The sequence below is a fragment of the Copadichromis virginalis genome, linkage group LG12, assembly GCF_057382275.1.
Source record: "Copadichromis virginalis isolate Kocher_CV1m ecotype Utaka linkage group LG12, C_Virginalis_male_GT1.1, whole genome shotgun sequence".
NCBI classification, from domain to species: domain Eukaryota; kingdom Metazoa; phylum Chordata; class Actinopteri; order Cichliformes; family Cichlidae; genus Copadichromis; species Copadichromis virginalis.
In genome coordinates, this window is record NC_140629.1 from 36,099,857 (window position 1) to 36,113,838 (window position 13,982).

A 13,982-nucleotide genomic window follows, 5' to 3' on the forward strand; every position below is an offset into this window, starting at 1 on the left:
GAGGTGAGTTACGGCGTGTTGCAAGTTTTGTGAGGTGCTTTCGTGATATTTAATGGATCGGATTACATTTTTTATTTTTCTCCGATATCCGATCCAGTAATTTAGGTCAGTATCGGACCGATACCGATACGTAATATCGGATCGGTCCATCTCTAGTTATTACCATTTTTTTATTTTCAGAGTAGAATTTCTGAAACAACAGTGGAGTCTGTGGCAGATTGACGTCAGCAACGTCAGATTTATGTCCCGCCCTCACATAAAAACTAAAAGATGTGGTGGATTTGTGGAAAGTGTGGTTCCACTCCAATCTTTGCTTTACTCTGATGCTTTTCTGAAAGTTTTCTCAGTTTTCATACCTTCTGTTTTAAGTCCACTATAGTTGTACGAGGATGGAAGATTTGTGATTAATAGATGTGCAACATGGAGCACAATGTCCAAAAATGTGACATTTGGGATTATTGTTTAAGTCTTGATAATGCAGCTTCACATTTATAGCATGTAGCTGATGTTTATTCAGAGCAGCTTAGAATAAGCTCTAAATCCTGGATCACCCACATTATAAGCAACAAACTGTACAAATACAAAGATTAAAGCAATACCAGCAATCCAACAAATGAATAAACTCTCTGAGTGTGTGGGTGTAACAAAGGTTAATGGAGGACTTAATCTTTATATTTTGTCTCCGCAGTGAGACTCTGACCGAGGAGCCGACAGTCGAGAGGTGTTCGACTGCATGAAGAGGCCGAGTGACGGGACTCTGGTCCTCACCTAAACCCCTCCCACGACCTCTCCAAAAGCCTGGACATGGTGAGTCTCCTGATTATGTCTGGTGTTTGTATATTTTGTGTGTTTAGCTATCAATAGTGTGTTTCCAGCTGTTATATACACATATTCACCTGTAGTGTGAACACTGATCAGGTACATGATCAGTCAGCACGATGACCGATCATGTCTACCTCGTTCAGGGAGAGGAAAAATACATTGAAAACAAAATTAAAATGCTAGAATTCTCCAGTATAGCACGACAACTTGATAAGAAGAATAACTCTACTTTTCCATGTCCTATTTTTGAGAAAAAGCTGATTGGATGATGCCCTGTGATCTTATCACCCCAATCATAGCTGTTATTAATGGTTATCAGTCACATACACATCCCCAGCGGGCATCTTCTCTCCCGTTGAGCAGGCTCCATAGACTCTTACCATTCATTGTAACCACTGACCAGCGGAGAAAACCAGATTATGTAGACATCTAGTGGTTGTGTGAAGAAGTGCATGTAAAAGCTCTGATGGTAAATGCTGTGATAAATGTTGTGACAAAGTTTAACAGGCTGGGTTTTAACCCAGACTGTGATTTATTTTTTATTTCCTCACCCTAGAGCTAATTGTCAACAACTGCAGTTCCTCTAGAGGCCACTTGAGGCTGTTTCAAAGGGAAGTAAATCCCTACTGACTCCCAGGTTACAATGATAAACTTTACAGCTAAAATAATAATGTACCACAAAAAAGGTTTTGGCCTGTATGCCTTGTTCCCTCTTTATATCGGCTTTATGGTGGATTGTTTCTTCTCCACTGTTGCTAAGGCTTTAGGTGTATGAGCAGTCAAACACCTAGTCATACAACACGGGCAGCTGTTCTTGTGATGCTTGTGGTTCTTGTGCCCTTTGGACCATTTATAATGGAATTATAATGGAATTATCTAACAAATAATTCCAGGAAGTTTGGTCTTGAGATTAGTCTGTCAATAGACTACTTGCACTAGGGCATGTGACGTATTTCCGTTTCCAAATAGTACCGCTTGTGCGTTTCCGGTACGTTTGCTTATCTATCGGTAGCTATGCTAATGTCGCTTCAGAATGAGTATAAAAAGGAAAGTATTTAAAACAGAACATTTTCAAAAACAGGAGAAGAAATACTCCGAGCATTGCTGTGTCCCACTTTGTTCAGCTTCAGCCAAATTTAATGGCATACTAAGTTTTCATGCCTTTCCGACCCATTCCGACTTGAGAAGACAATGGCCGGTAAACATACGCCGGGATCATTTCACGATCACCTCTCACACCAGGGTCTGCTGCAGACACTTTGCCAGTGATCAACTCATAGAGCCAACAACCCTCGATGGTCGAAGGAGGCTTATTAAAGGTGCTGTACCAACACTTTTTGAGTGGAATGGCTATAAAGTTGAACCACCGCGGCGTAGTGTTTGGGAGAGAACGGAGCGACGCCCTGAACTAGTTCCTCCTGACGATCAAGAAGAGCAAAGTCTTACAAGAGATCATGACTACTGCTCAGTCCCTGAGCCGTCTGCATTGGACATATCTGCATCAGCTGCAGAAGACCTGTCCAAAGACGTGGAGACTCTGAGGAAGGAAATACAGGAGTTACGTGTCCAGCGAGAATTTGGGTTACAGCGTTTTGCTGGCTCCGACACTGACATCCGATTCTATACCAGGTACACCTAAGTTCTATTCAAGCTAACTGTTTAAAATATACCAAGGTCACCATCAGTTAAATTTCGAAAGTTTTTCCAGTCTTAATGAAAACAAAATAGATATTTACTTTTCATCTCTAATCTGTATGCTGGTTCGGTTAGTGACAAGGAACTATTCAAACAATCAGGCATTGCTGAGAAGTTGACTGAAGACATGGCAGTGATGGTAGATAAGGGCTTCCTAATCACTGATTGTTGTAAATGCAAAGTGTACTGCCCACCTTTTCTATCTAAGCAGAAGCAGATGCCAGCATACCAGGTTAAGGAGACGCAGGCCATAGCCAGACTCAGGGTACATGTGGAGCGAGTCATTAGGAGGATCAAACAGAACAAACTTTTTGATAGCATCATTACCATGTCACATGTTTATAATATCAACCAACTGTTTGCAGTGGCATGTATGCTGTCAAATTACCAGAACACAGCATTAGTTAAAAAATGGGTTAAGTGAGACAAGATGGATTTTTCCCAAGACACCAGTGCCAGTACAAGTAACTTATGGAAAATGACCTGCAGCTGAGGCCACTACAGTTGCATTTCTTCCTTCTCAGCTGACAATACTTGATTACAGAACTGGTACTTGAGTGCTGATAGTTGAGTTTCAGTTATTGATAATTCAAATTCATTGCAAATGTTTAATGTTAATAATACTGTTTAATTATATTACTATATTACTATTCAGATTCAACAAAACTGTTTATCAAAATTATAAAGTAAATCACTAAATCGTTTTAAAATCATAAGTGACATTGAGCTTTTGGAACATCAAAAATACCATTTGTCATTTTCTACAGTTCAGTTGTGTTATTGTCTAAATGTATATCAGTATGCTAGGCATGGAGTTTTAAATACTTACCATGTAAATAAGTTCTGCACAAATTCAACGTTTTAATGTGTGTTTTTAAAAATTAAATTGATGCCATTGCTTAAATAACAGTTTATTGATGTCACATAAAGGTAACATGTAACAACAAAAGAATTCATGAAATATATTGAAAATAAAACATCAGTTATTTTGTTCCAGCCAGCCTGAAGGATCTGTTTTTCTTTTTGCTATGTTTTCACTGTTCATTTTTTTCAAACACAGGTATCTTGGCATATATATGTAAAAAAAGAAATAGTCTGCCTTTTCTCTGATTGCATTGTGCACATCTGTATCCATGTATATTCTTTGCACTAGGTAGTCCTCTTGTGCCCACACAACAAAGTCACACCACTGCATCCCACTGATGAGCAGTTGTCCTTGCACTTGCCAGTAATATGCGTGGCTCTTTTTTTAGTTTAGGGGTACCACATTCCATCTGCACATATTTGCAGTCAATAAAGTTTTGTACATTGGGACATTTGAATTCGACGAAGCCAAACTGGGGGTATTCATTGGGGTCAAAAACAACACCATCAGGAGATGCAGCAAGCAATGGGGTGAATGACCAGACCACAGGGTGAGTAGTTAACATTCATTAGCCTACTATACTCTGCTGCTATTGCAGGCTCCATCTCAGTTCCTCTCCTCATGTCTGCTGTCTGCCTTGTTCCCTTCAATATACGCTCTGCTAGTGACTCGGCCGAGCTCTGGCCTCTGACGTGACACACCTCCCGAAACCTAGAGGCAGTCACTCTGGGCCTGCGGAGCTGATGCCACTCAGACGAAGAGCTTTGCTCACGTGTAGCTTCCTCTATTTTGTGAGCCATTTTCAGAGTTACAGACAAGCTTTTCAGATGCAGAAGCTCTTCTTCTGAGCACACAAACACACAATCTGATGGCAAGATGTCATACCCCTCCAGAGGCAAGTGCGGTGTTGGTGGTGCATCGCGGTGTAGTGTGATGTACCGGGTTGTCAAAACCGGCTGCTGATATGACAGAACACTGCCCTCCTGCACCAGCCCAAAGGCACTTTCCACAAGGGGCTTGTCAGGTCTCATGTTCATTGTGGTCACAAGTGGCCTGTCCTCAATATTAAATTTTGCATATGCCTCCGTTATTCTGAACAAGCAGGGATCTGGTAACGGACCCACCATGCCTCTGTAGAAGCCACTCCTAAAGAAAACATCAATGACAATAATGTAAGGAAGAAGGTTGTTATACTGAACAACAACTAAACTAAAAACTAAAAGGTGTAAAACAGTGGTGCATAAGTTAGAGACTGGGATGTATATGTACATGACTGAGTTAGCCGTCTTCAGAAAGTGTAATGTTGTATGTAAATTAATACCTATTCTGACACATGTATGTATGAAAAAAATAGCAACATACATTTGTAACACGTGAAACCAAATTTTACAAATCTAATTACCGTACTCCAGTCTGGGCCATCCTATTTGGTACCGGCTTAGTGAAGATCATGGAGTTGATGGGTCCTGGCTTCACACCCTAACAGAAGACACATTTACTATGGATGGTGTTGCTGTTCATATGTAAACATGGACTAATTCAAAAACTTTAACCTCATTTAAATTACCACTGTCCGTGGCTTGTGCCATTGCTGTTCAGATTCCGTGCAGCTATGCACAGGGGGGACAACCGGCACTCTGAGTTGTGAGTAGTGTGCTGTTTGGAAGAGCAGTGCCACTGTGTGATTGCACATAACAGCGCCTGCCACACAGGAGCACTGGCTATGTGTCAGTATCACCGGCGATGAATCCAGAAGCTTAATCTAAGAAGAAAGAACGAAAATTAAAAATGTAACATCTTCATGGAAGAGCCGAACAGGAACATAGTTCAGTGTTATGGTTACGCACCCTCCTGAATGTGTTTCCTTCTCTCCCTATTAAAACAACTTAACCATGCTTGATAACTGTAATAACTTAGATTGTGTATATTTGCAGTATTAACTTGTTGTCAAATGTTTCTGATCACCCAAACACACGTTGATTTAACTATCTGACTAGTCAAATTAGGAGTGATAAAGCAGGGAGACAAGGAAAACATTCAAGTTGATGGGCCTTTAGGAATGAACTTAACTAATGCTTAAATGAACTGAACCCCACTGAACGGGGATTAACAACTTTACACAGCTTCCTGCCTACACTTAGTCTGTGTGGTGCCTCACTCTTCCTCATTGACCTGTAGCACAGGGCTCTCACACCGACCTCCCCTGACAACCTGTCTTTATTGGACACTGAATAAAGATACAAGTACCATTAGCATTATTTCTGTATTACTCATTTCAGCATGTCTTAAACATATATATTTTACACTTAGCAAGAGTAGCATTAGGTAGTTAACTACCTCCATAGTTAGCCAACTACCTAACGCCATTATAACAGTGTCTAACTACAAAAGTGACATTAGTTAAGAAAACCTCAACTATAGTTTAGGACGACATAAAACACCGTTTAAGAAAACATGTAATGTAGAGAACTGACATCAAATGAAGGACATAGCGGAGTAACGTAGTGTTTGCATTTGACGTTAGCTAGCGTTTCTTTGTCAGTTAATTTACGTTTTCTTACCTTCGTAGTTGTGTATATATGATGCAGCATATAACTTAAATCCTTTATCTAATTTGCTGGCGGGGGTAGTCGTCACTCTGCAAATCCGATGAACATCGGTGATGTTCAATTTTGGGAGCTCTTGTAGGCAGCGAGTGTAGAACGTCGCCATGGTTTAACCGCACCAGAAGCACTGGGGCAGGACTACATAGAATGCGGAAGTGTTAGTGCAAGTAGTCCATTGGCACTAATTGGCACGCAGGCCTCTGGGCTTTCACAACGCAGTCTTGTACTTAATGAATGACAACAACATAATCACTGCATATTGGGTACTTTCAGAATTGCCTTAAACTTTTATGGCATAGGTTCAAGAAGCATTTGTCATGAATTTTAGTGCATGTTGACATGATAGCATCACACAGGTGCTGCAGATTTTTCAGCTGCACATACATGATATGTATGTTCCAACACATCCCACAGGTGCTCTGTTGGGTTGAGATTTCAGAGATGCTGTTCTGCTTGCTTTGGTTGAAAGCAGTCATCTGACACTAACAAACACGTCACATTCAAAGACACTTAAACTGCCTTTCTTCCCCATTCTGATACTAATTTTGAAATTCAGCACACGACCTTGACCATGTCTATGTGCCTAAATTCACTTATTTTTACAACCATATGATTGGGTTGATTAGATATTTTACAAACAGTTTATCAAGTACACCTAATGAGGTAGCTGGTAAGTCTAGTCTATGAACCAAACAGAATTTGTGAAGGAAATGTTGTTAAATTGCAATCGAATGATGGATCCAGGCACCGCCACACCTCCAGCCTTCAAATGTAGATTTTTGTTGTTTTCTTTCTGACTCGAGACACAGCAGGAGAAGAAAATAACCACATTTGCATTAGAGTATACAACACTTTAAGCAGAAGAGGCCACCTGCGTCTGATAACGACTGATAACAGTCATTTAGTTAAGTAACGTTTTCACACTCATCCTGATGGTAAAGATTCTCTGAGGTAAACAACATCCAAGGAGTAGAGTCTTCAAGTACTTTTCTGATAAAAGTGAAGCATTAAACACAGTAATGGAGTCCAAGTCTTACACTCTCACCTGTCAGGCTTTTAAACCTCTGAATCACTTTCTCTTAAAGTCGCAGTTTGCACCCGGTCCTTTTGAGCTCCAAACAAAACCGTTTTGAATGGTGCCAGTCAATCATTCCTGGTGCTGAAGGACTCACTAAGAATGGACTGAAAACAGTCTTTACCATCAGACAACCCCCACCTTTTATTATTAGCAGAAAGTATCATCCTGTATGTGTCAGCCTGTAACATTTTGTGTTCACGCTACTTCCTAAGTTTTGTTTTTAACCAAACAGAAGATATTATCTATTGCATTTTTGTTTGTGCACTCACCAGAAATAATGTCTTCTGGAGAGTACTGGCAGGTTAGTGGCTTGTTTATGTGTCAGACAATATAATTAATCGTAGACATTGAATGTGCCAGCCAAAAGGATTGGAAGCTTGTTTATGTTTTGTTGGGGTTTTTTTGTTCATTATTTTTAATTTTGCCATGTTAAAAAACACTTGCCTCCTTTCCTGCTCTGAAATGGTCTAAAATTAGTGGAACTCTTGTCAGGCAGTACGCTGAGAAAACCAAAATAACTGCAATAATGCCTAAAGCTATATTACATTAAATTTCACGAATGCTAACTGTTAAAAAAAAAGTGTCTTTACTATACAGATTTTAAAAACAAATACAAATGTATATTTTACTTTGTGGTGGTCAAAGATTCCACAGGTGGTTTAATTACTTGCTTTCTGTATTTAGAGCACATTTGCAGACTGTCATGAATGAGGTGTGCGGACAGCTGAGGTAGGGCTGTTTGGTATAACGATCTATATCAGATGACGATGTAAAAACATCTATCGTTTCATTTTACGCTATCGTTTGTTTCGTGATGTCGCAAAAGAAACTGTTTACGGCAATATTTTTTGATCGTTTTGGTGGTCATTGTAGTGGCTACATATATATTTGTTTAAGTTCTCTCTTTCTCTTATATTTAATATAAGCACATTATGGACGGACAACCGCCTGTTTTTATGTGTTGTTGTTAGCAACGACGGTAAAACCATCACGTATCCACTAGAGCTGGGCGATATGAGATTTTTTCATATCACGATATGTTTTTTTCATTTCAGGCGATAACGATATCTATCACGATATAAGCCAAATAACTATATTTGTAAGATTTAAATGTGCCGTTGCTCACAAGTAAAATGTGAAATAATCAGCAGCTTGTTTTTATTTAAATATTTATTTCCCATAATAAGTTCAACAGGGTAGATGTACTTAAGGAACATGAGACTTTTTCAGATAAATAAAGGCAAATATTGCAAACTACACAAAAGGCAGCCACTAAAGCGTTTAAGTTTCAAAATAGAACAAACAAAACAGACTAAATTGTCAATTCCACTTAGAAACAAAATATTAATTCTAAAAATAAATCTTAGTTTGTTTTACAGAAGAACAGACAAAACTGACTAACTTTTGTCAATATCAAATAAACTGAGAACTAAAAGGAAATTCTCAATCTCTCCTTGTTGTATAGCTTAGCTTTTCAAACAGTTTTAACAGTTACTTTAGTCTGACAAAAGCCGAATGACGAATTAGCGCTTCCAGTCAGAGACTGAGGCTACGTCCACACGTACACGGGTATTTTTGAAAACTGAGATTTTCCGTTTTCGTTTTAAAAAATAATCCCGTCCACACATAAAGGCAGAAATGAAGGAAAACGCTGCTATGAACATGCCAAAGCGGCAGGTGGCGCTAGATTCCTAACCGTGCAGAAATGTTGGCCAATCAGAAGTCTAGAAGCCTCGGTGGGAAAAAGTAAACAAAGCTGGGGCATAGAAGCAGAACCGAGTCGTATGTGTGGAGGGACAGTAACTGTGTGTATATGTAAGCATTTAAACACTGCAGAGAGTAGAATTAACAGTAACAGTATTGTAGAAATTCATTTCACTGAAACAATAACGTGGCGCACAGTGTGACGCATGCACCAGTTTATTGTATTTCCAGACTTGCTTTCGGCACAATTTACAGTGCACGCTACTCTGTTTTTTGTCAGACTTGAAATAGCCGAAATACCTTCCCACTACAGAACTTCTATGGCTCTTCCGTTTGACAATCTCTCCGGCATTGGAACCATCATCTGTTTTCTCTTCGGTCACGCTCGGTTGATTTTTCTAGTCGGCACACTCATGTCCTCCATTATGCGCTGGCTCCATTACCCGCTGGCTGCTTCCCAAACAAACACACGTGCGGCTTGGCACTTGTGCTGTACCTAACAAGTCACGCGACGCGACGCTGCGGCTGTGATTGGTTCGGCTCTGCGCTACTTAATTTGGATTGGCTGACCTTTTTTTTTTTTTTTTTTTTTTTTTTTTTGAGGACAAGAGCGGCGAGGTCTATCGCGATAGCTTAATTTCTCTATCGAGTAAAAGTTATATCGCGATACATATCGTTATCGTTCTATCGCCCAGCTCTAGTATCCACTTGTTTATTTTCCACATAAACCTTTCACAATAAAGCTCAAGATCCTGTTGAGACTTTTCAAAATAAACTGAATCCCGTGAACTAGTATCCAGAGTGTTTATGGATGAGAAACAAAAAAGAGCCGCCAGGTGCTAAAAAATAAACCTTAGACTCAAACGTTAGAACAGGCTATTCCCCGCAGCACGCCGTGTAATAAATACTCACAAAGAAAACGGCGGCCGTTACAACTTGTGTCTAAAAATGTATCGTTTCATGCATCGGTTAAAACACTCGACTCCAGGTACACAACGCCCAGCTGGAAACACTTCACGCAAGTCGAGCTGCCCGAGATTCACAAAATTTACAGAAAATGTTAAATTTTTGTAATTTGTATCATTATCGGGACTGATAGATGTCTTATATCGGGATATGAGATTTTGGTCATATCGCACGGCCCTAACCTGAGGTCTGATTCATAGTAGGAATTTCTCGCATATCTTAGAGAGGAGATATCTGCAGACCCGAACCACCTGGGTGGACCAAAATAAGTATTTGTAGACTTGAGCAGAATCACTAAAAGTTTCCATCATGTGTCTTTTTTTTCCCGTAAGTGAGCCTCTATATTCAATTTTAAAGTAAATCTATATTCAAAATTGAAAAAATGAATATACTGCTCTTTGCCTTTGGCCACTAAATTAAATAATTGACATGGCTATAGAGTGAGTTCTTAAAGGCTGGATGTAAGGAGTTTTTGTTCTTATTAAATTCAACATCTGGTTAAGTCACTCATTGGTTTCTGAAGCATACAGAAGTCCCATTGACCTTGGCATTTTAAAACTGGATGTGATGAGCGAGTGGATCTGACTGTGATGCCACAAAGTTCAGGTTTAACTCACTTTCGAAGCCAAACATAAGTGAACTACTGTAGTGGCTTGCCGCTTGGTTTAAGCATGCAGCTAAGATGCGTTTATGTACATCTTTTTATCAATGAAGAAAGACTTCTGGATCCATATCTGTATATGTCTGCTGGCTTAACAGTAAACCCGGCTGATTTTACTCTGTGAAAACCTGTTTGTGTCAGGTATCATCCTCCTGAGTGATTCCACAGTGAAAACAAAATGTTAAAGGAATTACTTCTGATTTGTATGTTAGATTTAAGTACAAGACATCCTCCGAAAAACCTTGCAATGCAATTAATTAAAGCAGTAGATTTGATTATCTTCTAATTGCAGCGCGAGGTTGAACTCCCAGCTGACTCGTAGGCCACAAACAAAAGGAAGCAGCCCGATATGAAGCCAGGCTGTGATCCAAATCGGCGCCGATGCCATGAAACTCTTAATCTTTCATGTAGATCTTGTTAATGTTTGTGTGTTATGGTTGTCGACGCTGCCCACACTTGCCGCTACACAGCCACGAATGCCCCGTGGCAGTTCAGCGAGAGATTAGCTAGGTCGTGATGAATGACCCCCGCAACTCCAGCACAAGCCCTCGAGATTCGTGGCCATGAATTATTAAAGCACCGTCATAAATAACTCACCGTAATGAGGGGTGCTTACACGCTGCAGGCAGGGAGAACAGGAGGAGAGAGGGGAGGACTGGAGTAGAAGAGGAAGGGATGATTGAGAGAGGTAGCAGTTTGACCTTGGACTGAAAGCCTGCCGTGATGTTCGACCGGCGTACTCTGGCTTGTAAAAGCGAGTGCTGATACGCTTTGCACATCAGCCCTTTTTCATCTACCCCTCAGAGAGATGGGCTCCATCCCTAAGCACATGCCATAAATGTTAATGTTAAGTAACAGCAGCAGAATCTAGGCCACGCACAGATTGGCAGCAGCGCAGGTTGCTTCAGGTGTAATGCTGTCATCGTGCTGACTGTGAGGAATCTTTCTGACACCAGAAACAAGCATTTGCAGCAGCAACAGGAGAAGCACCGGGAATCGAAGTATAAACGGTGTGTTCAAGTTCAAAGAAATCGATTTGGCTTTGGATTTAGTCTGCTTCCTCCAACAGCGGCTTCAGCTTCAGCCTGCTTTCTCTGTAATTAAAAGGAGTTGGCAGTGCTTTGATGATGGTGTTTGATGAGTAACAATGATGATGATGATAATGATAATCCAAATTGCAACCATTGAACCAGTTTTCTGGTATTTTGGCATTGATGACCTTTAAAACTTGGCTGCTGAATATCTGCATATGTGAAATCTGTTATAATCATTGATCAAATTTGGCACTTTAGTGACATGGCCATAAAACGAGAGAGAGAGAGAGAATATTCTGCTGCTTTAAAAGCCTCCAGGTTTCTGGGAAGACCCTTCCTACATATGCAATTGCAGACTTGGTTTTTACCCTCAGTTCAGCTTTGGTCTGGAAGAAATTTGTGTTTTAGCCCCGCCCCCCTCAACATTGCTCTCATTGGCGGCCCCATGTAAACAAAAGGATTGAACAGCAGATGGTTGGGGCTGCAGTGTCTGAGGTGACCATCATGTTGTGTTATATAGTCCTGATCATTTTGTTTTACTTGTTTGGGAAGCAGGTTGTAAATGAGTAAATAAAACTGTGTGGGTGGACCTGTCCTGCATTTTATCTACTGTAAACCACATCAGCAGTTAGTTTGCTTATTAAATGCTCTATTTATGGCTTTAAAAGCAATGGACAATGAACACAAAGAGTAATGAACGCACAGAACACATTCTTAGTTTGAATCATTACTCTGTTGACAGCCTGGTGATGATCCAGATCATCAGCACTGAATAATTTCACTCATCACTGGCAGAGGAGTGAGTTAAGAGAACCTCAATTTCCAGGGTTGTTGTTGGTGAGCAGATTGTTGCTCCACTAACTCAACTGTCGTGACAGAGCCTGTAGAAGCCTGTAAAAGATTCCTGTTATTCAGTAGTTATTACCCCTTAGTTTTCCCTGTAAAGAAAGTAAGTTGTTATATTTTTGCAGTAATATATAACACTAAACTTTTCATATCTCCATGTATCTGTTTAAATCTCTATCCACATAAGCGTAAAAGGAGGGTTTTAGTAGCCTGTTTAAATAAAAGCTGACAGCCAAGTCAGTAAAAAATCAGATATAACCAAACAGATGTTGTGTAGAAATGCAGAGTCCTACAGGACGGTTCACCTCTGCTGTCGTCAATTAAGCTTTGGCTTCTTGGTTAGGGTCTGCATGCAGTCAGCTACAGGCTTTTAGCATCATAAATCCTGCCTGTGACCATGTTAACGTGTTGCTTTTGTAGAGCTTCGACATGTTAACTGGGGTTGTCACGATGCTAATTACCCAATACTAGAAGATACACAGGAATATATTCAATACTTGATACATTTTTTTGATATGACGGGAAAAAATTATAAAACAAAAATAAAGAGGCATTAACATAAACGATGGCACTAATTTTAATCTGTCGAATGTACTGCAAAGAAATATAGACATTAACATAATTTTAAGATGTATGTATATGACAGATTCTCGTAGGTAGTTAATAAAAAAAACCAAAACATTTTAGGCTTTTTGACTTGGTGCTGTGTTTCTGGTGACTTGGCTCCATATTGTCATTGCTGACCAGAGCTGGTAAGGTCGACTACACTGTTTTTGTCCAGCTGCTGCTAGACTTTTCACAGCCTCAGTCTGAGCTTTTAAGAGTAGTGTTACAGTTTCTAGACACAAACACTTGTATTATTCTGTTCTATTAATGTTACAGACAGGGACTGATAATGTTTGATGCCAACTCTCACATAAATATTATTTTATTATTAGCCATAGCTGCTAGCTGCTACCTTAATGATAAGTTAACAGATAGCATTTTTGATCTGGCACAGGTTTTATGCTGGATGGCCCTTCTTGACACAATCTTCCTGTTTATCCAAGCTTGGGACCGGCTGAGGCCGGTGATGCTAACAGTAAAGTGCACCGACCATGTTACCATTTATAAACACTGTTCAGTACCTGAGTGCTGTTAAAATGGGAGCTTTGCTGACCTCACAAAATTTCTCATAAAAGGCACGGTGCTTACCTGTCTGCAGGTGCTGCGGGGAAGTTGTGCATTAGCGGGAGAGGTGTTTAGTATTAATTAATATCTAAATAGTGACTTTTTTCCCCTTAATCTATTTTTTAAAATTGTTTTTCCTTTGTTTACGGTCATGTTTTGCTTTTCCCTCCATGCAATAAGAAGTTGTTGTTGCAATAATTGTCCTTAAATATTGTACACCTCACTGTTTTTCTTATTCTTATTCTAAATGACTTGAGTTTGAGTGAATGTTGCACACATATAATTCTTTCTATCTAACCATCCTGCTAACTGAATAGCTTGCATAGGTAAATAACAACTAGTTTAGTGATTAAGGGTGTAATGTGTGATGTTACCCAACACTGTCCATTCATGAACTTTACATGTATACGTCTAGTGTGGCTACTTGATTATGGCAAAAATCACGTTTTGATCGCGATTACCTAAAATCGATCAGTCACAGATTGAACAATATTAGACTTAACTTTGGAAAGGAAGAAAGTTGTCATCTTAATGA

General features: G+C 39.8%; 2 protein-coding genes across 4 annotated transcripts in view; one reads left to right on the plus strand and one right to left on the minus strand.

Moving 5' to 3' along the window:
• LOC146697547 (spermatid perinuclear RNA-binding protein-like) overlaps nt 1-13,982 on the plus strand; it is a 98,840-nt gene that overhangs the window by 36,829 nt on the left and 48,029 nt on the right. For both annotated transcript variants that reach the window (XM_085476339.1, XM_085476340.1), the window contains exon 2: nt 689-807. In XM_085476339.1, the coding sequence (XP_085332465.1) occupies nt 805-807 (3 nt within the window). In that variant the 5' untranslated portion in view covers nt 689-804. The remainder of the gene's footprint in view (nt 1-688; nt 808-13,982) is intronic.
• Nucleotides 2,841-6,101, minus strand: LOC146697548 (uncharacterized). Of its 2 annotated transcripts, XM_085476341.1 has the most exons (5): nt 5,944-6,101; nt 5,518-5,609; nt 4,950-5,144; nt 4,785-4,861; nt 2,841-4,528 (listed from the first exon to the last, which is right to left on the minus strand). In XM_085476341.1, the coding sequence occupies exons 1-5, from the start codon at nt 6,092-6,094 to the stop codon at nt 3,889-3,891; spliced, it is 1,155 nt and encodes a 384-aa protein (XP_085332467.1). In that variant the 5' UTR covers nt 6,095-6,101; the 3' UTR covers nt 2,841-3,888. The 2 variants fall into 2 exon arrangements, with proteins under 2 accessions (XP_085332467.1, XP_085332468.1); XM_085476342.1 differs by lacking the exon at nt 5,518-5,609 and having other exon boundaries at nt 5,944-6,032.

Bases quoted from the DNA above. Each gene is read 5' to 3' on its own strand.
- LOC146697548 (XM_085476341.1), bottom strand. From the start codon at position 6,094: ATGGCGACGTTCTACACTCGCTGCCTACAAGAGCTCCCAAAATTGAAC. The intron at 5,145-5,517 runs GTAGGCAGGAAG...CTTTCTTCTTAG, and splicing joins AGGCACCACACAGACTAAGT to ATTAAGCTTCTGGATTCATC. The intron at 4,529-4,784 runs GTAATTAGATTT...TGTTTTCTTTAG, and splicing joins ATGGCCCAGACTGGAGTACG to GAGTGGCTTCTACAGAGGCA.